This window comes from Perognathus longimembris, chromosome 13 (assembly GCF_023159225.1).
Source record: "Perognathus longimembris pacificus isolate PPM17 chromosome 13, ASM2315922v1, whole genome shotgun sequence".
Taxonomy (NCBI): domain Eukaryota; kingdom Metazoa; phylum Chordata; class Mammalia; order Rodentia; family Heteromyidae; genus Perognathus; species Perognathus longimembris.
In genome coordinates this window covers 1,004,719-1,029,546 of record NC_063173.1, presented here as the reverse complement: position 1 = coordinate 1,029,546, position 24,828 = coordinate 1,004,719, and the positions used below count along the sequence as shown (strand labels likewise).

Sequence of the window (24,828 nt, the reverse complement as noted above, 5' to 3'; positions counted from 1 at the left end):
ATGTAACCAACTGGGTATCCATACAACCCTATATCACTGAGCGTGACGAGCTTCTACACTGGTGAACACTTTTGGGGTGCTGAGAGGGTAGCAACTCTAGGTTATACAAGTTTCACACCTTCCCTCCATACCTTGTCCTACTTACCCCCCTCTATTTGGCAGTTCCTGAGTTGAATCCTTTCTAATAAACCTGTGACAGTAAGAAAACCATATTTTCTGAGTTCTGTGGGCTAATCTAGCAAATTATTGAGTCTAATGAAAGGGTGGTAGGAAGCTCCCATTTATAGCTGATGGGAAAGTTGAACAGGAGGCCCAAGACTTGTAAGTGATATTTGAAGCGGGCACAATCTTGTGGGAATCAACCCTCAACACGGGGGACCTGGGGCTAGCTTTTGATTGGAAACTAGCCAGTGAAGACAAACTTGTGATAACCAGCATCTTAGTATCTGTGGCAGGCTGTGCCAGGACTGAGACAGTAGAATTCAGGGAGAAGGGAAGGTACACACACCTTGCTTCAAGCTCCTTAAACTCTGGTCTCAGAGGTCCAGCCTTCTCTTTACATCTTGCTCCCGTTTTGCTAAACTGGTCCTCTGCTAACAGGTGCTTCCCTTCTTTCGCATCTCAGTATTTTGTTCAAACTAGCTTCCATCCTAGCAAACTTGTTTGCTGACATATTTATCTGCTTTGTTCATCGGATCATAGGTGGCCTCTGAGGAAAGGACGGGGTCTTTCTTACCCTCTGTCTTCCTTCAGTGCCCAACAGTCGTAATGACACCAGCAACAACTAACATCTCTGCAGTCTTTTGGAACCAAGCACCTTTTTCTTATCTGTGTAGCAGTCCTGGAGCTTGAACTCAGGACCTACGTGCTGTCCCTGAGCGCTCAACCACGTGGGCCACACGGCCATTGCCAGCCTTTTCTGAGCTTATTGGAGGTAAAGGTCTCATGGGCTCTCCTGCACAGACTGGCTTCAAAACGCAATCCTCAGATCTCAACCTCCTAATAGCCAGCATTACAGGCATGAGTCACTAGCTCCTGGCTCCAAGTACCTTCTCAAGCACATGGGTAAATCACTGCGCTCAAAGATCCTAGGGATGGACTATTCTATCAATTTTACTCGAGCCTCCCAGAGTCACAGAAATTAAATAATCTCAAACACAGTAGTTAGCTGTAGCATCAGAGTGAGGTTGATGGGAATACACTGTCAAGGTAAGGAATTGTAGCAATGACCCTCCCCCTCCATGTAACTAATATAGGCTAATTTTAAGACTCAATACCAATCAATTCAACTCCTCAGTGTTTGGGGAACAGAAAAATCCTGGGGCCTGAACCACGTGCTAAGCACTCGTTCTACCACTAAGCTGCAACACCACTCCAAAATCTTTCAGTTGTTAAGAAACCTTAAGTTTATTTCTAACTATCTAGTTGTTTCATTTCTAATGTTTACTGTACTTTTCTAAAAGGCACTACATGCGTGCAACTTTATCACGAAAGAAGATACTGATCATCTAACTTGTTCTTGAAGTTCAAGGCACCAAGAGTAGCAGCAACCATCCCCTTCGATTCGGCTAATAATGGTGAGGGAGGTCCTAGTCCTAAAGAACTATTTGCTGTTCCACTCAGGAAACTTCAGAAGGCTCACTGCTGAGCCAGCCTGCAGGAGACACTGTCCCTCCTTCCAGTTAATTGCTTCTAATCTTCTGGAAATTGGGAAAGCTAATAACTAAGTTGCTCTGAGTGAGACCCTAGGGGGAATCCTGTAAGTCCATACGTTTTATACAATTGTGTGGACTTTAACAGTTCATTATCTTACGGTTGGCTGGTTATGGTGTCTTGTGGCTTCCCAATGAAGAGTCCAAGAAAAGTCATTCCCCTGAGAAGTTCCACAGAAGAAGAACTCTACATGCATATCCACTCCTGATCTTAAGTCCCACATGAACAATTTATATGAAAGTCAAGCTAATCTATGGGGACAGGTAAAATTTTTAACTGGTGTTCCCCAAATTTACTACAGAAGTCCCACAGCTTGGTAGTATTCATTTTATCCTAGATAATGAATTTCTTGCAATATATCCTGGTTTATGTAATAACTTCTTTTTTTCAGTGCTGGGTAACAATTCCAGGACATTGGACATGCTGGGCAAGAACTTTACCACTGAGCTGTAACTCCAGCCTTTGGGTGGGTGTGTGTGTGTGTGTGTGTGTGTGTGTGTGTGTGTGTGTGTGTGTGTGTGTGTGTGTGTGTGTTTGCCAGTCCTGGGCCTTGAACTCAGGGCCTGAGCACTGAGCTGTATCTCCAGCCTTTGTTGTGTGTGTGTGTGTGTGTTTGCCAGTCCTGGGCCTTGAACTCAGGGCCTGAGCACTGTCCCTGGCTTCTTTTTGCTCAAGGCAAGCACTCTTCCACTTGAGCCACAGTGCCCCTTTTGGCCTTTTCTATATATGTGGTGCTGAGGAATCGAACCCAAGGCTTCATGTATATGAGGCGAGCACTCTACCACTAGGCCACATTCCCAGCCCTTGTATTTTTTTTTTAAGACAGAGTATCTCTATGTAGCTCAGGCTGGCCTCAACCTAGTAATTCTCCTAGTTCTGCCTCCTGAGCACTGGATTTACAGATGTGCATCATCATGCCAAATGCTATATTTCTTTTTTATACTGCTGAACACTGCCTGAATTTAGGTTGTTTCTTGTTTGTAATCTTGGAGGTAAGAAAACTGTGGTCCACAGGCCAGAAATTTGTGCTATTCTGCAAGAACAAGTTTTACATTCTTAAAAGTTTAAACTTAATAACAAATACACACATATCATGATATATGAAATTAAAATTTTCAGTGACTCAAGATACACTGTACTCACAACCTGACTTGTTGACTTGAAATCCCTTTGTAACAATTCCTTAAAATTAAAAAAAAAAAACTTCCAGTGTCTCCTGGATTTCAGCCATGCTCATTTGTTTACACATTATATAGGTCTATTTTAATAAGACAACAGCAGAGCTCAGTGTTGCTACAAAGACTTCAGAGCCTGCAGCAGCTGTAACATTTGGTAACTGGCCCATCTCACACACACACACACACACACACACACACACAAAGAAAAAAAGAAAAAAGAAAAAAACACTGTCAATCCTCTGTCCCCAAGTCATGAGAAAGTAAGGCTCATCTATGCTGAAAATGAAATATACAACTTGTAGGTGGGGATGGGAGAGAAAAACTGAGAGGGTGAGGGAAGGGGTCAGCAAAAGAAATGTTCTCTTTACCTGATTACATAACTGTAACACCTTTGTATATCACCTTTATAGTAAAAATAATAAACAATAAGAAAGAAATCAAGAGAGAGAAAGAGGGAGGGAGTGGGGAGAAAGGCTCAAAAGGACAGGGTCTTTGTCTTGAATACTATTCTACCTGCAGCACGTAGACTGTCTCTGGCATTTTTCTTTTTCTATGGTAATGCTAGGGTTAGAATTCAGGGCCTCATGCTCACAAGGCAAGCACTCTGCCCGTGAGCTACGACTCCAGCCTTGTCCCTGGCATTTATAAACACATATTTGTGAAATGTTGACAATTAATTTTAAGAAGCCAAACAAAAATGGTGATAGCTAAGTCATTTCCATTAATCAGCTTACCGTTACTATAACGAACACCTGAGATGAACTTTACAGGAGGAGAGGTTCATTTGGGATCACCACTGTGACTGGTTGTCCTGTTGCTAAGGTGCCGCGGCCCAGCCATGTGGTGGAGACTCTGCTCACCTCATGGCTACCAGGAAGCACAAGAGGGAGGAAGAGGGAATCGCAGGAACCTACTACCCCTTCATCAGCCCGCTCCTCGTGGCCTACTTTGCATCCACTGGGACCCACCTCCTAAAGCCTCCACCCCTCTCTAAGCGTGCCGCAGGCTGGTGAGCAAGCCTTTTTAATAAGTGGGTCTTTGGGGAAACCTCTGTCCAGATCATGACATCCTTCAATCACTCTGACCCTTACGGCACAGTGAATGAAAGGAAGTTGTCGCTACATCACTGAGGTCAAGTGGTACTACGTTCAGCCATTACAACATTAATAACCAGGCTTCCATGAGAAGCAGCTTTCTAACCGTGTAGTTTTCTCACATCATTTTTAAATGGCTAGATTTTTATAGTATCAAAAATATAGCTCCTAAGATTAAGAAATTCTGCAGAGGGCAGGGGTAACAAGATGGACAAGAAGGGGCTGGGGATATGGCCTAGTGGCAAGAGCGCTTGCCTCGTATACTTGAAGCCCTGGGTTCAATTCCCCAGCACCACATATACAGAAAATGGCCAGAAGGGGTGCTGTGGCTCAAGTGGCAGAGTGCTAGCCTTGAGCAAAAAGAAGCCAGGGACAGTGCTCAGGCCCTGAGTCCAAGGCCCAGGACTGGCCAAAAGAAAAAAACAAAAAATAAAAAACAAGATGGACAAGAAATGTACTCACTACCTTACGTATGTAACTTTAACCCCTCTGTTTATCACACTGACAATACAAAAAGAAATCCTGCAGTTCTACAATGCTCCCATCTAATAATTATGCCATTTTTTATATAAATATAGTACTATCTTCAGTGACTCAAGATTACTTGAGCAGTGGCTCTTTATCATTCCACTCCTATTTTTTTAATCTGCTATTTAGGCCAGGCACTGATGGCTCATCGCTGTAATCCTCCCAACTAAGGAGGCTGAGATGTGAGGATCACGGCTCAGAGCCAACCCAGGCAGGGAAGTTCATGAGACCCATCTCCAATAAAGTATCAAAGAGCCAGAGTGGAGCTGTGGCTAGCCTTCATAACAAAAATTCAGGGACGGTGCTCAAGTCCTGAGTTCAAGCCCTAGGACCAGCACAAATAAATAAGAAAGAAAAGTCTGCTAAGCTCTAATTGCCATTTGTATAGTTCTACTATGATATGAACTCTCCCATCTTGAGTACAGGCTTGTAAAATATCCTTGACCTTCAATGAGCTCCCTGATCCACCTCCCTACCTACCTTTCTATTTTCTGAATTAGAATTTAGAGAGCTTTCTTTACCTTTGTCAGTATCATTTTAGTGCATGAAAGCAGAGTCAATGTGCTCAAGGACATTCTTCTTTTCATTAAGAGAAAATTTTAAAACATTTTTTCATAACTCTAAATATGAGTGATTTCCTTTTTCAATTTCAAAATCGGTTGTTTTTCTAGAATATCTCTCACACAAAAGAATGATTTGAATTGAGAAGAGAAATAATTCATACCCTCTGAAAGATACAATTAGGTTGACAAAAGCAAGACATACAGTTCTGAATCCTGGGTACAGCACTCAAAGAAACCACTTCCTAAGTATCTATTAAGTAAATAGCACTAATGTCACACTCGTATAAGCCTAGCTACTCAAAAGGCTGAGATCTGAGAATTACGGTTCAAAGCCAGCCCAAGCAGAAAAAATCCACCTTATTTTTATTGACAACTAACCATCAAAAATAGCTGGACTAGAGGCATGGTTCAAGTGGTAGAACACTAGCTGTGAGCACAAAAGCTGCATAAGAGCCTAAATTCAGGTGCCAGTACTAGCACAAAAAAAGAAAACAAAGAGAGTTGCCTCAGTTTCCTACTCTGAATTTAGAATAGTTTTAACATAGAGTGATATGAACACATTACTTCTAGTTCAGTGTCACAAAGAGAATAGTCATTTTATAGATCACTAAGGTTTTTGGTGGGGAAACTTAAGTCTGAATCCCACTTTCACTTTTCTATCTTCCCTTACCCAAGAGTCTGCTGACAAAAACCAAAGGTAGATTCTAATGTCAATTTCCTGATAGTCCTCATTATTTAAAAAAAAAAAAAAGTTACATCTTTTTGGACATTATATAATTCATAACAAGAAGAGATCCCAGATATTTCAAGAGATCCATAAAATGCTGGATTCTGACGTTCAACTTTAGCCTCTAATATACTTTACTAGAGTTTCACAAAAAGTAAATATAAAAGCTACTAACAACACAACTCCTAAATATTACACAGAACAAAAATGCTACCATCCCAAAAGTCCCCCAGATGGTTGTTTGGGAAAAGTTGAAAAGGTAAAGCATCAGTTGTTCTTTAGAATACTGGAAACAGGACCAGCATGGTAAGTACCCAGGGTCAAAATAGGAAAACAGATCACTGGAACTCCAGAGTTTCACTAATTCACACAAAAGTGGGGTGGGGAACACGGAAGCTTAAGGAGAAGTTTAAACATAGCCACTACCCCAATTTTAATGCTAGACTGAAATCCCCAAAGATACCGAGTTCAGGTGCAGAGAGAAGTTAAAGATGCAAAATCTCCACCAGGCAGCTGGGAACAGTGGATTGAGAGCCGGGCTCTGGTCATTTCCCTGTGCCCAGCGGCAGTGTCAACACTGTTAAAAAGAGTACTCTTTACGAAGCCAGCCCTGGAGGTCAGGAGTAAACAAGTATACAGAGCCATGACCAGACAAGCAGGTCCACCTCTGAAGACTTCAGCTTTTGCATCTAGAAAATTCTATGGTTGGGAATTCATGTTTCCATCTTAAGGACAGAAAACAAAGTTATGTGTTGAGCCCAAAAAAGTATAGCATGAATTTTTTTTTTAAATCCAATGTTAAATCCTGCTTCTCTGTGTACCTGTACCTTTGCAGTCTAAAGAAATAAACTGTGAAAACATAATGCACTGAAAAAGTTTAGTTCTAATAAAATGAGGTATTAACTGGAGTGCTTAAACCTTTTAAAGGATCTAATCTAAAATGTTTCAAGGGCTGGGAATATGCCTTAGTGGCAAAGAGTGCTTGCCTCATACACAGGAAGCCATAGGTTTGATTCCCCAGGACCACATATATAGAAAAAGCCAGAAGGGGCGTGGTGGCTCAAGTAGCAGAGTGCTAGTCTTGAGCAAAAAGAAGCCAGGGACAGTGGTCAAGCCCTGAGTCCAAGGCCCAGGGCTGGCAAAAATAATAATAATAATAATTAATTAATTAGTTTAAAAAATAAAATGTTTCAACCACTCTCTGAAATCAGGTCTGTCTCTAATTTTTCTAAAATGCCATCCACAGTTTATGGCTACACATATGCCAGCACACTAAAAATGACAAATATTTTCTGTTCTCCCTAGCAATACTACATCTGACAAGTAAAAATACACACCCTATCAAAAACACCCATTTGGAAACTATGAAATCTAACTTTCTTCATTTTGCCACATACTTCAGGCCCAGCTTATTAGTTTCAGTTCTGCTCCTACTCTATTTCCAGTCAGTTTCACTTCTAAATTTTCTGCCACAAAACAGAATTGTGACTCTGTAGAGAAATTTTTAAGCAAACACTAAGAACAAAGCTTTTCATTTCACAGGAAACAAACATTTTTGTAGGAAACACATAAACAAAAAAAACACAAAACCTCACACACTTGAATTCCTGATGATAGTTTGTCATGTAAAACTAATGATTTTAGGATGCTGATGTCTTAAGTTTCCAAAGCAGCTCATAAGTTGCTACGGTTTGACTTTCCATTCCCACAATTACAGATGGCATTTTTTGGAGACACAAAAGTATTGATCAACCCTTGAGGAAGGACTAAGAGCACACAGCACGGTACTGTGCTGCAGGGCGTACGTGTCCCCTGTAAGACACAGACTTCAGAGGCCTTACCAACCCAGCTGGGGAAGAGAGCAGGGGAAGGGGAAGAAAGGGGAGAAGAGGGAAAGGGAGAGGAGGGGAGAGGGAGAGGAGGGGAGGAAACAGAGGGGGAAGGAGGGAGAGAGAGAGGAAAAAGAACAGGAAAAGGGCAGGATAAGAGAGGGAGGGAAGGAGGAGGGAGGGAGAAGGAAGGAAGGAAGGAAGGAAGGAAGGAAGGAAGGAAGGAAGGAAGGAAGGAAGGAAGGAAGGAAGGAAGGAAGGAGACATTAAAGTGAAATTTAAAAATAAGGTTTCTATACTCTTAGGGGAAAAACACAAAGGCATGCAATGCCCATGTGTCTCTAATCATATAAAATAATATTTATCAAAATGAACTCCAGAAAATGGAAATAAGAGGAGGCACAGAAATGGAGGGTCGAAGAACGAACAAATGCAGCAGTGGTATTCAGGAGAAACTACGCTGAAAATGAACTATATAACTGTGGGTGGGGATGGAAAAGAAAAACTGGGAGAAGGAAAGGATGACACTGTACAAAAAGAAATGTACTCATTACCTGACTTATAAAACAGTGACCCCTCTGTACATCACCTTTATAACAATATAAATGGATAAAATTCAAAAATAACAATATTGTTTCTAGCTTCACCCAGCAGTGGCTCACACCTGAAATCCTGGTTGCTACTCAGGAGGCTGAGATCTGAGGATCCCAGTTCAAAGCCACCCCCACCAGGAAAGTCCGTGAGACTCTTATCTCCAATTAACTACCAAAAATCTAGAAGTAGAGCTACGGTTCAAGTGGTAAAGTGTTAGTTTTGGGCAAAAAGCTCAGGGACAGCACCAAGCTCAAGCTCTAGAATAGGCACCAATAAACAAACAAACAAGTTCCTAAATGTGTACAAATATGTAAAGGGAAATTATATATACATAATACACATAACAACTACATATTAAGATGTAATAGTGCATGTTTTATATATAATATATTAAACTAAACTTTGTGTTTGCTTCTGTCAAATGGCTCCTGATTCAAGCTAATCTCCCCCTTCTCTTTTTTTAAGCTGTCAAGTTCCGCAAGGGAAGCCCCATATGTAAAAAGAATCTGAAGAAGAAAAGCATACTTTGGGTTCCTTCTATGTTACAGCCACAGCGCTAGGTACAGGGGCTGTGGAAGGTAATGTAACACTTCTCATCAGATGAGCATGTGGGTGAAGACCCTAAAGGGGAATGGAAGGTCTAGACTGAAGCCCTTGGGTTGATGTCAGGGTGTCTTGTAAAAGTGATCCAGACTACTTAGAGTCCTCATCTGGAAAGTGGTTACTGATATAAACCTTCCATGCAGAAAAATTACAAATAATGTATGTAGGTACTCTGTCGCCAAGGAGGTGGGGTGTGGGTGGCTTCCAGAGGGAAAGGGGTGGGGGGAGGGGGAGGAGGGGAGGGGGGAGGAAAGCTCCAGCACAGAGACTTGACCTGGCAGATACTCTATAGGGCACCGTAATTTATAGTAAGGAGTATGCATTTTGATCTCAGTCCCCATTCCCAGCACAGATCTCCTAAAACGTTTATAAGTTCCTAAGCAATAGGGGTGCTAGGAAGAGCTTTTCGTCTAACTTTTGGTGTTTGACCCTGGTCCCTGACACAAACCACATAACCTCATGGTGTTTCCTGGGTACCTGGATATCTTTAGTCCTAAACAGGGGATTCTTGGTGATTCTCTTAGATCAATAGGAAATCCAAACTATGGTTAGGAGATTGGAACCTTAAGCCCAACTCCCACCAAGGAGAGAGGGGCTGGAGAATGAATTAATAATCAATACTGCATACTAATGAAGCCTCTAGAAAAAAATCTTGGAAACCTAGGTGAGTGAGGCTTCCTCAGGGGGCGTGGAAGTTTGGCCCTTTTCCCTCATGGTCATCTGTTTCCTCTAGCTATATCCTTAGCAGCATCCTGTAGAAAAAAAATCGGGACACAGAAGTAACAACTTCCCTAAGTCTTGTGAGCCCCTGTAGCAAATGATCATGGAACCCAAAATTTACAGCCACTGGCCAGGTCTGGAGGTTCAGACTTGAAACTGGCGTGTGAAGTGGGGAGAGAGCCTTGGTCTGTGTGATAGAATGTTAACTGCAGATAGCACGAGAGCTAGAAGGAGTTCTGGGCCACCATGGGAAACCACTTCGGGTGTGTGGAAAACCCTCCACACCTGCTGCCAAAAGTTGTGCCAAGAAGAAAAGCTTTCTATCATACACCCACCTTGGCTGGTGATGACAGAAATTTAAATGAATGATGAAAAAGCATGCTAACATATACACGTACATTGGAAACGATGAAAAGTATACTTTACCTCTAAGGCCCTGCTCCCTACAGCCCATATACCTTGTCTAACTGGGGCGGGGGGGTGGGGGAGTCAGACTAATTCAGTATAGATGTATCCTACTTCACACCTGGCCAGGATCAGAACTGACTAGGACATCAAAACAAGTAAAGTCTGAGAAACAGCTAAGAGGATGCTAAGGAAACAGAACCACTCTGCTAGGATCCTGGTTTAGAAACAGCCATCAGGAAAAAAAACTAAAAAGGATTGCTGGGCACCAGTGGCTCGCGCCTATAGCCCCTAGCTGTTCAGGAAGCTAAGACCTGAAGATCACAGCTTCCAATCAGCCCAGACAGGAAAGTCCATGAGACTCTTATCTCCAATTAACCACCAAAACACAGGAAGTAGAGTTATGGCTAAGTGGCAGAGCACCAGCCTTGAGTGAAAAAGCTAAGGGACAGCACCTAGGCCCCCAGCTCAAGCCCCAGGATTGCCCACTCTCAAAAATACAATCTCTAGCATCGTGCTGGTGGCTCATGCCAGTAATCCTAGCTTCTCAGAAGGCTGAGATCTGATCTGAAGATCACAGTTTGAAGCCAGCCTAGGCAGAAAGTCCCTAAGACTCTTAACTCCAATAAACTACTCAGAAAAAGCCAGAAGTGGCACTGTGGCAAGTGCTACAGATCTAGCCTTGAGCTTTAAAAAAAAAAAAAAGCTCAGGGACAGCACCCAGGCCCTAAGTTCAAGTCCCAGGACTGACACTAAAAAAAAAAAAAAAAAAAAAAATCTCTGGATATAGGGAATTTTTAAATGTAGTCTGTACAAACAATGGCATACTGTCCCAGCCTTAAATGAGATGAAATTCTGACATACCTACAACATGGTAACCCTTGATAACATTATGTAAGTGAAACTAGCCAGAACACAAAGCATTAAAAAAAAGTCCACTCTTTTGAGGCACCAAGACCAGTCAAATCTATGGAAACAGAACGTAGAGCTGGGTACAGGTGTCTCACACCTGTAATCCTAGCTACTCAGGAGACTGAGATCTGAAGACCACGGCTCAAAGCCAGCCCGGGCAGAAAAGTCCCCATGAGACTCATATCCGAGTGGCTCAAGTGGTAGAGTGCTAGCCTTGAGCAGAAAAAGCTAAAAGACAGTGCCCTGAGTTCAAGGCCCAGTTTGTACACAAAAACAAGCAAAAAGGCCCCATCTCAAAATTAGCCATTGAATAACAGGGCTGGAAGTGCTGCCTAGCAAGCACAAGCCTGTTTAATATCACTAAAAAAAAAAAAAAAAAAGCTAATAATAGGCTTTGGAATTATCTAAATATTTGAAAATTTGCAAAATATAAGCAAAAGACAATTTAAGGCTAAAAATGAAAAGCTTTATACATATACATGTGCATACACACTTGACTCTCACAAACAATACTAAATTTTTAAAAAGACAAACACAGGAGAGTATATTTTGCATAATTCCATTTATATAAAATACAAAAACAGGCAAAACTGATCTGTGTCAAAATTTTTTTCAAGTTTATTTGGGAGGAAAAAGAAAAGTAGAGGGGCTGGAATGTGGCTTAGTGGTAGAGTGCTTGCCTAGCATGCATGAAGCCCTGGGTTCGATTCCTCAGCACCACATAAACAGAAAAAGCCGGAAGTGGCGCTGTGGCTCAAGTGGCAGAGTGCTAGCCTTGAGCAAAAAGAAGCCAGGGACAGTGCTCAGGCCCTAAGTCCCAAGCCCAGGACTGGCAAAAAAAAAAAAAAAAAAAAAAAAAAGTACACAAAGACAACTTCTGGAATGTTCATGATTTTGCATTTCTTAATCTGGATAGTAGTTATATAATCGTTCACTTTGTGACAATTCATCAAGCTGTACACTAATCATCTGTGCTTTAGACAGAAATGTTTATTGTTTAAAATAGTACAGGTTTATATGCCCAAAAGCTGAACTTTTGATCTAGAAAGCTAATTATCAACTGCAAAGTCAATAGGTTTTGCTATATAGGCTGCCTTCCAATAATTCCAGAAAGATGACACCCCCAGAAAGCTGCAAATAGCGTCCTCCTCAGTGGCCATCCAGGTTCCGGCTGCCCACGGAAGCCACTATATGTCCCCCTGGCACCAAGGCAAGAATTCGGCAGACGCTGACAGATGCACTCGAGTTCATTCTGTGGACACTTTGTTTGGATCGCTTCTCCAGGGGCTAACCTGAGAACTGTCCTTGGCAAACGGGGTCTGTGAAGGAAACGATGCTTTCCTTCTCCCTCCTAAATCCCATGTGTTCTCAAAGCTCCCCCAAACTAACCCCCTGGTCGTGGGCCCTTCTGCAGGCTGCTTCCCACCCACAGGGCCCACCGTCCCTCCCCTCCGTCCTCCCACCCCTGGGATCTATCCACGCCAGACTGTGGAGCCCCCCCTGGCCTTCCATCTGCGGGCCACGGGGGAGGGGTCTGAGCGCCTTCCTCCCCCCCCCCACTTGGGGGGTGTCCCCCTTGAGCTCGCCCCGCCTCCTCTCCCAGCGCTTCCTTTAGGAAGCCTTTCCAAGCCCCCTCAGGCAGGTGGATGGAAAGTTCCAGGCAGGATGGACCAGGAAGGAGGCACTTGCTCTGTCCGGGGAGGGGAGGAATGGAGAGTTCCCAGGCCAGCACCAGAGCGCACGAGCCGCCAGGCCAGGCCGTCCCCGCGTGGGGCGAGCTGCCTGCGGGGCCCCAGGGAGGGAAGACGGGAGCCCGGGGCTCCCTGTCCCTCCTCCAAACCGCCCCCCCCCAGACACCGAGGGAAGAGCAAGGCCGGAGTCTGCAGACTGCAGGGGAACCCCCCAAAACCCAGATTCGCTTCTCTAGAAGGGCAGGGGGGGGGGCTCGAGGAGCCCGTGCTGGACACCCCAACCCAGCGGGAGCGCCCCAGGGCTGGCCTCCCCCCCCAGAGCTGCTCTCCGCGCCCCCCCCAGAGCTGCCTCGTCCCCCAGGGCTGGAGTCCCCCCCAGGGCTGCCTCTCCCACCCAGGGCTGCCTCCCCCCTCCAGGGCTGCCTCCCCCCCCCAGGGCTGCCTCTCCCCCAGGGCTGGAAGGTCCCCCCCCCTGCCTCCTCCCCCCAGGGCTGGAGGGTCCCCCCCCAGGCTGCCTCTCCCCCCCACCCCAGCCTCCCCCCCAGGGCTGCGCCCCCCCCCATCCCAGCCTCCCCCCCAGGGGCTGCGCCCCCCCCCCCCAGTGCCTTCCCCTTAGGACAGAGCGAGGGTCCGGCACGGGGTCCCCCGCGGGAGTGCGGCTGCCTGGCGGCCGGTTTCTCCCAAGGCACGGGCCGCTGCGGGAGCCTCCCCTCACCAGACCCCCGACGGCCCCCGCGGGACGGCGCCCCCCCACCTCCCAGGGTCCCCACGCGGGACGGCGCCCCCCCACCTCCCAGAGTCCCCACGCGGGACGGCGCCCCCCCACCTCCCGGAGTCCCCCACGCGGGACGGCGCCCCCCCCCACCTCCAGGGTCTCCACGCGGGACGGCGCCCCCCCACCTCCCAGGGTCTCCCCACGCGGGAAGGGCGCCCCCCCACCTCCCAGGGGTCCCCCACGCGGGACGGCGCCCCCCACCTCCCCAGGGTCTCCCACGCGGGAAGGCGCCCCCCCACCTCCCAGGGTCCCCCGCGGGACGGCGCCCCACCACCCTCCCAGGGTCCCCACGCGGGACGGCGCCCCCCCACCTCCCAGAGTCCCCACGCGGGACCCTCCCCTCACCAGACCCCCCGACGGGCCCCCGCGGCACGGCGAGACCACCCCCCGGCCCGCACCTCCCCGGGTCCCCACGCGGGACCCTCCCCCGCCCAGACCCCCCGAAGGCCCCACGCGGGACGGCGCCTCCCACACGGCCCAGGGGTCCCCACGCGGGACGGCGAGCCCCCCCCCCACCTCCCGGTCCCCACGCGGGACGGCGAGCCCCCCCCCACCTCCCGGTCCCCACGCGGGACGGCGCCCCCCCGCACCGCCCAGGGTCCGCACGCGGGACGGCGCCCCCCCCCCCGCCCGCCCGCGCCCGCACCCCCGGGTCCCCGCCGCCGGCCCCGAGGGCCCGCCCAGGCCGCCGGGTCCCGCTCGCGCCGCGCGCCGCGGGCTTACCTGCTGGGACGGCAGCTCCACATGCAGGCCCGCGCGGCGGAGCCGGGGCGGCAGAGCCGCGGCCGGGCCCGGGGGCGGCAGCGGGACCGGGCCCCCGCCCCGACGCGGAGGCGCTCATCTCCCCCCGGAGGCCGCCGGGCGGCGGGGGGGACCCCCCCTCCGGCATCCGCCGCCGCGTCCGAGCCCCGGCCCCCCCGAGCCCCCCGCCGCTGGAAACTCCCCGGGCGAGAGGCGCGAGCGCTCGGTCCCCGCGCGGGCCGCCGCCGCGGGCTAAGGAAGGGCCATATTACCGCAGTGCCGCTGCCCCCGCCCGGCCGAGGGCCCGCTCGCCCATTGGCTCCTCTCCCGCGGGGGCGGGACCCGCCGGCCACCCCGGGACGCGCCATTGGGTAGCGGGCCAGTCCGTCGCCGCCGGACGGGCGGGAGGCGGAGGGACTGGAGGCGGGCCTCCGCGGCGTCTGTCAAGCCGGGACGAAACCGGGGGGGCGGGGCGGCTTTCTGCCCCCGCCTGATTGGCCCTTCCTCCACGAGGGGGCGGGGCCTGGCGGCGGAGTCGCCAGCGCCGCGGCTCGAGGTCACTGTCAATGGTCGGTGATAGCGAAAGAGGCGGGGTCTTGACTGGGCGGGGCGCGGCGAGGCCCTCGAGTCACACGCGGAAGGCGGGAGAGTCACCTGACTCGCGAGGGTTCGCCTTCAGAGCCCCTTCCGCCCTCACCTCGTTGCCACGGTAACGGGCCTCGTGAGGGCGGGGCGGGGCGGGGCCCCTGGGGCGCCCGCTGGGTCTGGATTGGGCGTCTTCCGGGGCGAGCTCCGCGCCCCGCCCCTTCCCGGCCCAGGCGGCCCCGCCCCGCCCCGCCCCGCCCCGCCCCGCCCGCGCGTCCTCCGGGGCGCCGCCCCCTGGGAAGCCTCTGCCCTCCCCTCCCCTCCCTTCCCGGCTCCGGGCTGGGCCGGCCCTGCACGCCGCGGGGCTGAGGCCGCGTGCGCGCTCGCTCTCCCCCCCTCCCTCTCTCGTCCCCCTCCTCCCTCTCCTCCCTCCTCCTCCCTCCTCTCCCCCTCTCCCCTGTAGCTCTCTTTCCCCTCTCTACTCTTTCTTCCCCCTCTCCCCCCTCTTTCTCTCTCCCCTCTCTCCCCCCTCTCCCCTTTCTCTCTCCCCCTCTTTCCCTCTCTCTCTCCCTTCCCTCCCCCTCTCCCCCTCTCCCCTCTCTCTCCCCCCTCTTTCTCTTTCTCCTCTCTTTCTCTCTCTCCCCCTCTCCTCTCTCCTGTCTCTCCCCTCTCTTCCCCGTCTCCCCCTTCCTCCCTCCTCTCCCCCCTCTCCCCTTTCTCCCCCTCCCTCTCCCCCCTCTTTCTCTCCTCTCTCCCCCTCTCCCCCCTCTCCCCCCTCCCTCCTCTCCCCCTCTCTCCCCCTCCCTCCTCTCCCCCTCTCTCCCCCTCCCTCTCCCTCCTCTTTCTCCCTCTCCTCTCTCCCTCCCTCCCTCCCTCCCTCTCTCTCCCTCTCTCCCTCTCTCGCTCCCTCTCTCTCCCTCTTTCACTCTCTCACCCTCTCACCCTCACTCCCTCCCTCGCTCCCTCCCCTGGGCCTCCCCCACTCCGGGCCGGGGTCCCCCCGCTGGAGCCCAGCTCCCCTTCAGGAGCAGTTGCTTGTCTCCTCAGTGGCCCTGAGCCCTTTGGAGGGCGTTGACCCGGCCGAGGGGCACACCCGCACGCACGCGTGCACACACACACACACACACACACACACGTGCACACTCGCTCCGAAATGTTCTCATCCACCAGGCCGATTTCATGAAACGCTGCTTTCTGAGAGGCAGGCCCGGCAGGCCTGGGCCACCTCTGCACCCGCCTCCTGTGCCTCGGTGGCCCTGCGTCCCCAGCACACCGCCCCCCACTCCCGTCGTGAGCCGCGGTAGCTTCGCTGTGGGAAGGGGGCGACTCGCCCGATACAGGGCTGGGGGTTAGGAACATTTCCCCCGGGCCGAGGCTTACGAGTCACGGGGGTGCTCACGCCCGAGGATCCCGGTTCAAAGCCAGCCCGGGCGGGAAAGTCCGTGACACTTATCTCCAGCTAACCGCTAGAGGGCTGGCCTTGAGCACCGCAGCTCAAGCCACATGACCAGGGGGGGAGGGGCTCTTAGTAACCCATAAGCATACTAGCTTTCAGAAAAACACCAAAACTCGGGTCTGAGATCAAAGCGGGATCCTGTGCATTGTCGCCCCCTCTCTGGTTCGGGTTCTGAATGGCCCCTCTGAATGGCTGGAGCCCAGGAGCTGAGCTGGTTTAGACATGGCTGGGAAGTCCCAAATCCCCATCAGGACCTAGGGGAAGTTCACCGAAAGCACCCTGCTGTGTTTACGCTGGCTTTGTGTCCTGAGACCCCACCGCCATATCACATGTCCGTGACCCACGCAGCCTAATCCAGCAGATATTGATTCTCTCAGATCCTGGAGGCCAGAAGTCAGAAACCAAGGTTTCAGGAGAACACTTGTGCTGGGCACCAGGACTCGTGCCTGTAGTCCTTGCTGCTTAGAAGGCTAAGGTCTGAGGCTCAGAGGTCAAAGCCCGCCAGCTCGAGCAGGAAAGTCCATGAGACGGTCAATTAGCCAGCAAAAAAAAACGGGAAGTGGAGCTGTGGCTCTAGTAGTAGAGCCCTAGGCTCGAACAAACTCTCAGGGACAGTGCCCAAGCCCTGAGTTCAAGCCTCAAGACCAACATACTCACACGTGCACACGTCCGCGTGTGATTTTCCTACCAGAGTTTCTTTGGCATATGAATGTAGAACTCCATTCTCCGCCTCTGTTTCCACGGCCTTTTTCTCCTCTTCCTGTGTCTTTTATTCTTTTTTTTTCTTTTTTTTTTTTTTGCCAGTCCTGGGACGTAACCCAGTGTCTAGGCCCTGTCCCTGAGCTTCTTTTGCCCGAGGCCAGCACTCTACCACTTGAGCCACTTGCAGCTTTTTCTGGTTATGTGGTGCTGAAGAATGGAACCCAGGGCTTCGTGCGTGCTAAGCAAGCACTCCACCCCTAAGCCACATTCCCAGATCCTCCCAGATCCTTATTCTTCTTCTTGTAAAGACTCTTGACATTGGATTTTGGAGCCTAGCCAGATAATTCAGATTTCCTCTTAGGAGCCTTCATTTAATTACATTGGCAAATACCCTTTTCCAAATAAGATCAACTTCACAAGGCCCAGGGGCTAGGATTACAAACTGGTGGACCATTATTATTATTATTTTTTTTTTTTTTTGCCAGTCCTGGTCTTTGGACTCAGGGCCCGAGCACTGTCCCTGGCTCCTTTTTGCTCAAGGCTAGCACTCTGCCACTTGAGTCACAGCACCACTTCTGGCCTTTTCTGTATATGTGGTGCTGGGGAATTAAACCCAGGGCTTCATGTATACAAGGCAAGCGCTCTTACCACTCCATGCTCCCAGCCCATGGTGGACCATTATTCAGGCCTCTATACAAGTTAAGAAAAAGGAGCTAAAGAGAGAACAAGGAATCACTTCTCCTTTCTGAGCAGCAGCCAGATTTATTACTTTATTCACAAATGTTCAGTGCGGGCTCCTCCATGTCTAGCCCTTTGCTGGTGTCAGGAGGTCACACCCATCTCTCCCATCCCCGTTACAGTGACCCACTCCCCACTGGGGACCCAAACAGTCCTGGGCCTCAACGCTGGATCTGAAGGAAGCCCAGGGACCCACGGAACCAGAGAAAATCAATGAGAGGCTTCACAGCGGCGGGGACACTGGGACAGGATACTGAAGGAAGCTCATTGGGGGAGGGGGCAGCAGGGACAGCGGGACCCATTCTCTCCACAGCTGTTACTAAGCGCCAGCCACTTCTTTAGAAACTGACTGCTGGGTGCTGAGTGCTGAAAATGCAGACCTAAGTTCACCCCCCCTCCGACTCCTCTGACACAGCAGAAACACTAGGAGAACTGGAAATACCGCCCCTTAGAGACAGGGGGAACTCAGCCTGCTGCTGGTGAAGTATTCAAGACCAGGAATGTCACCGTGGCTCCGCCTGTCATCCTAGCTACGCAGGACGCTGAGATCTGAGGACCCCGTTTTGAAGTCAGCCCAGACAGGAAAATCCAAGACGCTTATCTCCAATGAACCAACAAGAAGCTAGGAGTAAAGCTGTGAGCAAGAAAGCCACGTGACAGTGCAGGCTCCAACACTGGCACAAAACCAAAAAGGGGGTGAGTGTCCTAATATCTCCTTCAAGGGCACACCCCCAGAGCTCTCATTTCCTTCCCCTAAGCCCTGCCTCCAAAATCCCATTCTCGTCAGCATCGAGCCTTCAGTGCCTGGGCCTGTGCAGGAGGCTGAAGATCCAAGTGTCACACTCCCGGCGCTCCCCACTGGAACAATCACAGAGAGAAGAAATGAGCGTGCCCCACATCAAGCCTGTGGCCAGGCTGAGGCGAAGCCGTGCAGGAACACGTGGGGTGAAGCCTGGAGGACACGGAGGAGCTGCTGCACAAAGACGGGGGAGAAGCGGGAAGAGCAGGGGGACGCAGGAGCAACAGCCTGAAGAGGGAACCTGGAGAGCAGGAAGCAGAGAGAGAGAGCGAGGGCCGGGAGTGTGGCCGAGCGGTGGAGCGCCCGCCTCGCACGCGTGAAGCCCTGGGTTCGATTCCTCGGCGCCACATAAGCAGGAAAGGCCGGAAGCCGCGCTGTGGCTCAAGTGGTAGTGCGCTAGCCCTGAGCAAAAAGAGGCTCAGAGACAGCGCGCAGGCCCTGAGTTCAAGAGAGAGAAAGCGTGCTAGGCAGAATGAGCAGAGTGGCCAGAGATGAGGGGAGCAGCCAGTGAAAGAAAACGGACATTTCAATGTTAGTCGGAATTGGAAGACATTGACCTTTCAAGCCTGTTATCAGTGGTTCGCCCCTGGAACGCTATCTTCTGGGAGCTGTGATGGGGAGGATTGCAGTTTAACGCTATTAGAAATGGCCGGTGGTCGTAGGGCATCACCTAGGAATCGGGGACTCAACCTGGGAGTTCACTCCTGCAGAAGGGGGTGCCACGCAGGCAGAGCAGGCAGGTTGCTGCGGTTTTAACCTTAACCCAGCAGTCCCTGCCCCTCTGCTCCACTGGCCGAGCTCAGCTGCACCGTCTGCTCATCACTGGCTGGTGTAGCAAGGATAGGATGAGCTGGGCCCCCGTGGCTCACGCCTGTCATCCTCGCTGCTCAGGAGGCTGGGAAGCGAGGAGCACAGCTCTGCGCTTGAGCCTCTCTGCGCTCAAGGCTGTCGCTCTACCCCGTGAGCCATAGCACCACGTCTGGCTTTTTCCTAAGTAGTTTATTAGAGATGAGTGTCTCATAGACTTTCGTGCCCGGGCTTGCTTTGAACCACAATCTTCAGATCTCAGCCTCAGGATTTCAAGCACGAGCCACAGGACACCCGGACCCGTGAGACTCTTATCTCCAGTTAGCCACTCAAAAACCAGAAGTAGAGCTGTGACTCAATGTGGTAGAGCACTAGCATGAGCAAAAGAGCTCAGGGACAGCGCCCAGGCCCCCGGTTCAAGCCCCACAACTGGCAAAAGAAAAAGAGGGTAGAATGATGTATTTACATAAAGTAACCATTGAAAGACTTTGGATACGATTCACAGAACACAAGTAATCTCAGAAATACTCATACCCTCTGCTACTTTCTTGAACAATTTGAGGTAGGTCTTAATCCCATCTTCCATTTTGGAACAATCAGGTTAGACAAAAACCTTACGATTTGGGGGAACAAATGCGGCAGTGCTACTCACTCGATGCTGCTGAATGAACTTGGGTGGGGGCGGGAAGGCAACGCTGGGAAAGAACAAAGGAAGGGGTGACACTGTCCAGAGAAATGCACTCATTACCTGACTTACATAACTATAACACCTCTGTACATCACCTTTATAACAATTAAAAATGTTAAACCTTCTATTTCGAAACTCCTTCCTTACCCCAAACTGTTTCCTCTTTCCCTTTCTTTACTTGTTGATCTCGTCCAAGCTACCAAGCCAAAGCAAGAACTTTTTTTTTGCATTTACAATAATGTTTATATTATCGTATGCTGGTGTCTTCTTTTTATTGTCAAGATGATGTACAGAGGGGTTACAGTTACATACTTAAGGTGGTGAATTTTATTTATTTACTTATTTTGCCAGTCCTGGGCCTTGAACTCAGGGCCTGAGCACTGTCTCTGGCTTCTTTTTGCTCAAGGCTAGCACTCTGCCACTTGAGCCACAGCGCCACTTCTGGCCGTTTTCTATATAGGTGGTGCTGAGGAATCGAACCCAGGGCTTCAAGTATACAAGGCGAGCACTCTACCACTAAGCCACATTCCCAGCCCTTTATTTTTTTTTTTTGAATCTTCCCCTTGATGGACATTGTCATTCTAGTCTACAATGTATGATTAACAATAAAACAACCCCTTCCAGATTGGGTGATAGATACATATACATGTCTTTCCTTTTGCTCAGTGTAGTCTGTTCCTTCTTTTTCTCTCATTTCTTCCCTCCTCCGTGCTGCCCTTGAGTTGCTTAGTTTGTTCTCATCAATGCCCGTCAAAGCAAGAACTTCTAAGCAGCTCACTTTAATACAAAAGGACAGACGCTGTCACCGACGCGTCCTGGTGTACACACAAGACTTCATCCTGACCGACAGCTGGGCATGGTGCTGTGGCCGTCGATCTCCTCTCCGTGGCTGAGATCGGAGGATCACGGCTCCACCTGGCCGCCAGGGAGAGCCCATGCCTATCGACCTCGCTAGAAGGGGAAGATAGGCCCACGTCCCAGCAAAACAAGACCCGAGCTCAAAACTAACAGCACAAGCCAGACGCCCGGGACTCGTGCCTATGATCTAGCGATTCAGGGGAAATGAGATCTGAGGATCATGGCTGGGAGCCAGCCTGGACAGGAAAGTCTGTGAGACACATTTCCAATTAACCGTCAAATAGCCTTAAGTGGAGCTGTGGCTGAAACGATAGATAAAAAAGCTCATGGACGGCATCCAGGCCCTGCGCTCAGGCCCCAGAGCTGGCGCACGTGTGCACACACACACGTGCACAGACATATGCACACACACACGCACACACACAGAGTTTTTTCAGTTTATTTTAAATAAAACCCCCAAACAGTAACTGGGCCAGTACGTGGCTGGGAATGCCGGTCACAGTGGAGTCTGTATTTGTAGTGGCATTGGCAATGACTGAGCGGGGAAAACATGAACGAATTCATGTTTTGACTGCTGCATCAAGTGTGGACCAGGGATGGGGGCTGCAGTGAAAATGGGGTAATAAATCGTGATGTTCTCACTGAGTTTGAGGACAATTTGCAGAAAGAAATGCCTAAGTGTATGGCTCCATCATTTGTGGCCAGAGTCCGTAAACAAAAATGAAAATTCACAGTCTATTTAAACAGTATTAAAAATCCAGGCAGGAGCGGGCTCCCGAGTGCCTGTCCAGCCCCGAGCACTTGGGAGTTTGCAGCGTTCGCCATCCCTAGCGTCTAGCGTAGGGTCAGAGTGTAGGAAGGTCCAAGGGAGAGAAGGCTCAGGAAGCCTCATGCCGTCGGGGAGCCAACCTCCGCGCCCCCTGGTGGTCCTGCGTGGGGACGGCAGGCAGACTCGGGGCAACGATCCTCCGCTGGAACCATCTGGAAGGAAAACCCTCTGGTAAAGAAAGTTCTCATTCCCTCTCCAAGGCTAGAAAACGAACGCTAGCATCCTCCGGAGCCCTGCAGGCAGTGCTGACACCCGGAGCGGGCCGCCGCGGGGGTGGGGGATCCTCCAGGGGTGGGGCCCCAGTGAGGGGTGAGGATGGAGAGCAGCAGCCCCCCCCGGGGGGATGACCTCGGTCAGGGTCAAGGCTGCGGCCCGAAGCCAGCGGCAGAGGTCACCGTCCAGTACGGGGTCACCCTCAGGCGGGGGAGTGAAGCGCGGGGGCAGAGGTCACCGTCCAGTACGGGGTCACCCTCAGGCAGGGCAGAGGTCACCGTCCAGTACGGGGTCACCCTCAGGCAGGGCAGAGGTCACCGTCCAGCACAGGGTCACCCTCAGGCGGGGGAGCGAAGCGCGCGGGCTGAGCCGCCCTTAAGAAACAAACAACAACAGAGACAGAAGCCCGGCGCTGCCTCCCCTCTAAGGAGCCGGGGTGTGACCGCGCCCTCCTCACGGGCTCGTCTGCGTCAGTGACGAGGACACTGTCCCCAAGCCCGGCGCAGCGGGGGGGGGGGGGGGGCACGCCCGGGGTCCCCGAGCCAGGCCCCGAGGTGGAAGGAGGGTTGAGTGCAAAGCAGCCCGGCCCTGTGAGAGCATCTCCCAAACACTCCGGGGCCGGTCCTCCCCCGGCTCTGCCGTCCTCCTCACCTGGACACCAAGCCATGGGGGCCTCCCCCCCCCCCCGCCCCCACCGCGGGCCTCCCCCCGCCCCCACTTGGTCTTCCAGATGAGCGGTGCCCACCCCGGGGATCCCTGCGCCTCCCAGCGGGCCCTCAACGCCGCCGGGGCGGGCAGCGCTCAGCCTCCGCCGGGCGCCCACCACCCCGAGCCTCCTCAGGGCTCCCCGCTGTCCCTGCGGCCCACGCCCGGCTCCGGCACGGAGGAGCCGCTCCCGAGGCCGGGCCGGGAGGTGGCGGTCCCTTGGTGTCCCTGGCTACTCGGTGTGCTCGGAGCTCACCACAGAGCAGAGCGGAGCGGAGCAGCGCGGCGGGCGCGGTTCCTCGGGGCCCTGCCGTCTGCAGAGCCGCCTGGGACGGGGACGGTGGCGCGCGTCTCCGCCGTCATCCCGTCCTCCTCAGTGCGGCTGCGTGCGCTCGCTCACCTCTAAGGAAGAGAGCACCTGGCCCGGGCCGGGACGCCGCTCCGGGGCTGGGGCGCGGGGCTGCGTCCTCCTCACCTCTCCCTGGCTCCCCCGGTGGAGGTGCTCGTGACAGGCCGCCCCGCCTGGCCTCTGGAGGTGCTCGTGACAGGCCGCCCCGCCTGGCCTCTGGAGGTGCTCGTGACAGGCCGCCCCGCCTGGCCTCTGGAGGTGCTCGTGACAGGCCGCCCCGCCTGGCCTCTGGAGGTGCTCGTGACAGGCCGCCCCGCCTGGCCTCTGGAGGTGCTCGTGACAGGCCGCCCCGCCTGGCCTCTGGGTGACGGCAGGAGGAGGAGGTAACCCCCCCCCCACCCCGAACCTCCTGGGAAGTGGGGTGGGCGGCAGCCGGGCAGGGAGCCAGCGGACGACCCAGCGAAGCCCTGGCTGGTGACTCGGGGCCGGCAGCGCAATCGCCACGGCTCCTAAGCGTTGCGGTCGTGTGCGCGGTGGGTGAACGGAGCCCCGGAGGCTCCCTCCGCAGCCCGGCCCAGCAGTGACCCCGGCCATTGCACGGAGGGGAGACAGCACACACAGGAGGCGCCCCACACCCCCGTGCGGGGAGCTGGGGACCGGGTCCTCCGCTGTGTGGACACAACGGGGCCCGTGGGCTCTGGAGAGCCCAGGCATCTGGGAAGGGCGGGCTTCCCCAGGCCAAGTCCGGGCCGCGGGTCGCTTCCGCGTGGGGGGGGGGGAGCGTGCGGACGGGGCCTCCGGACGGGAGAGCCCTCCCCCACGCCCTCACAGCGAGCCAGGCCAGGTTCCCCTTGGAGAGACTGGGGGGGGGGGGCGCGGGGAGGCAGAAACAACACCCAAGCTGGAACATGCGAGCTGCTTCCACTGTCCTCCCCAAACGCGACAGCTGTGTCCTTGCTGTCCCCCTCCAGCCCTGCCGCCCCAAGAGGGGGTGGGAGGGAGGTGTGTGTGGCTTCTGCCTCTGAGCCCGGAGGCAAAGGGCAGATGGCTAGTGGGGGGGGGTGCGCTCCCCTTGGGGAGGAGTCACAGAGGGGCTGCGCGCTCTCCACCACCTGCCACCGGGCACCCTGAGATCAGAGCTGGGGACAGCGACTTGTTCCCGCTGAAAAAAGACCTAACATTGTCATGGTTTAACAAATTATAATTTCTTTTAAATAACCCACAGACACCCATCACGCTTCCAAATTTACAGAACAAAAAGCACTTGAGAACTCAGTAGAAAACGAATTTGCCGGCTGCTTCCTTCCGGGGGCTGACGTCTCAAGGGCGGCTTCGGCTAGTTCACCTCCAGGACCTCCGTCTCGGGGAGGCCGAACTTGGTCTTGTGCCTGTCGAAGAGCTTCACCAGGGCCTCCATGTACATGGCGTGGTACAGGTCGATGTCCTGCTGGGTCGGGTGCTCCAGCTTGGGGACCGTGATGGGCTCGCCCACTGTGGGGGGATGGAACAGGCTCGGGGTCAGCACATGCCATCGGGCGCCCCCCGAGTGTCCAGGGCCGCGCGGCCCGAGCCCCGCGCGTGCGGGCCGTTCCCTCTCGCGAGGCTCGGGAGCCCAGGAGGAAGCGGCCGCAGGTCACCCAGCAGAGGAACCAGGAGATGAGGTCAGCCCGCCCCGCCCAGCCGGAAGCCACGGCCAAAGGCTTGGAGCCCAGTGAGCAGCTTTCCTCCCGCGCGGTGCCCCTCACCTGTCACCGGGCAACCCCGGGTCCCCCGTGCTCCTGGCGGTGGCTCCTCCCCCGGGCTTTCCCACCCTGCCCATTCTAACCCTCCGGCGGCCCGGGGGGCTTTTCAAATGCTCTGGGGAACCGTCCTCCCAGCTCTGCGCCAGGTGAGAAGCCGAGCCTCCCCCTGGCCCCGCGCTGAACCCTCTCCAGCCACACCCCTGCAGCGAGCGCCGTCCACCTAGGAGCGCACTGGGCAGGTCCACAGCCCCAGCCGTGTGACCTCTGGCCTGTGACCTTCAACC

At 52.9% G+C, this 24,828-nt stretch overlaps 2 protein-coding genes across 2 annotated transcripts in view; both read right to left on the bottom strand.

Moving 5' to 3' along the window:
• The window catches only part of Uvrag (UV radiation resistance associated), a 249,916-nt gene extending 235,562 nt beyond the window's left edge, over positions 1 to 14,354 (bottom strand). Inside the window, 2 exon segments of the mRNA XM_048360028.1 lie at positions 14,056 to 14,154; positions 14,156 to 14,354. Coding sequence (XP_048215985.1) covers positions 14,056 to 14,154; positions 14,156 to 14,221 — 165 coding nt within the window. The 5' untranslated portion in view covers positions 14,222 to 14,354.
• A 9,631-nt stretch (positions 14,355 to 23,985) lies between these two features.
• Positions 23,986 to 24,828, bottom strand: part of Dgat2 (diacylglycerol O-acyltransferase 2) — a 31,588-nt gene continuing 30,745 nt past the window's right edge. Inside the window, exon 8 of the mRNA XM_048360029.1 lies at positions 23,986 to 24,293. Coding sequence (XP_048215986.1) covers positions 24,139 to 24,293 — 155 coding nt within the window. The 3' untranslated portion in view covers positions 23,986 to 24,138. The remainder of the gene's footprint in view (positions 24,294 to 24,828) is intronic.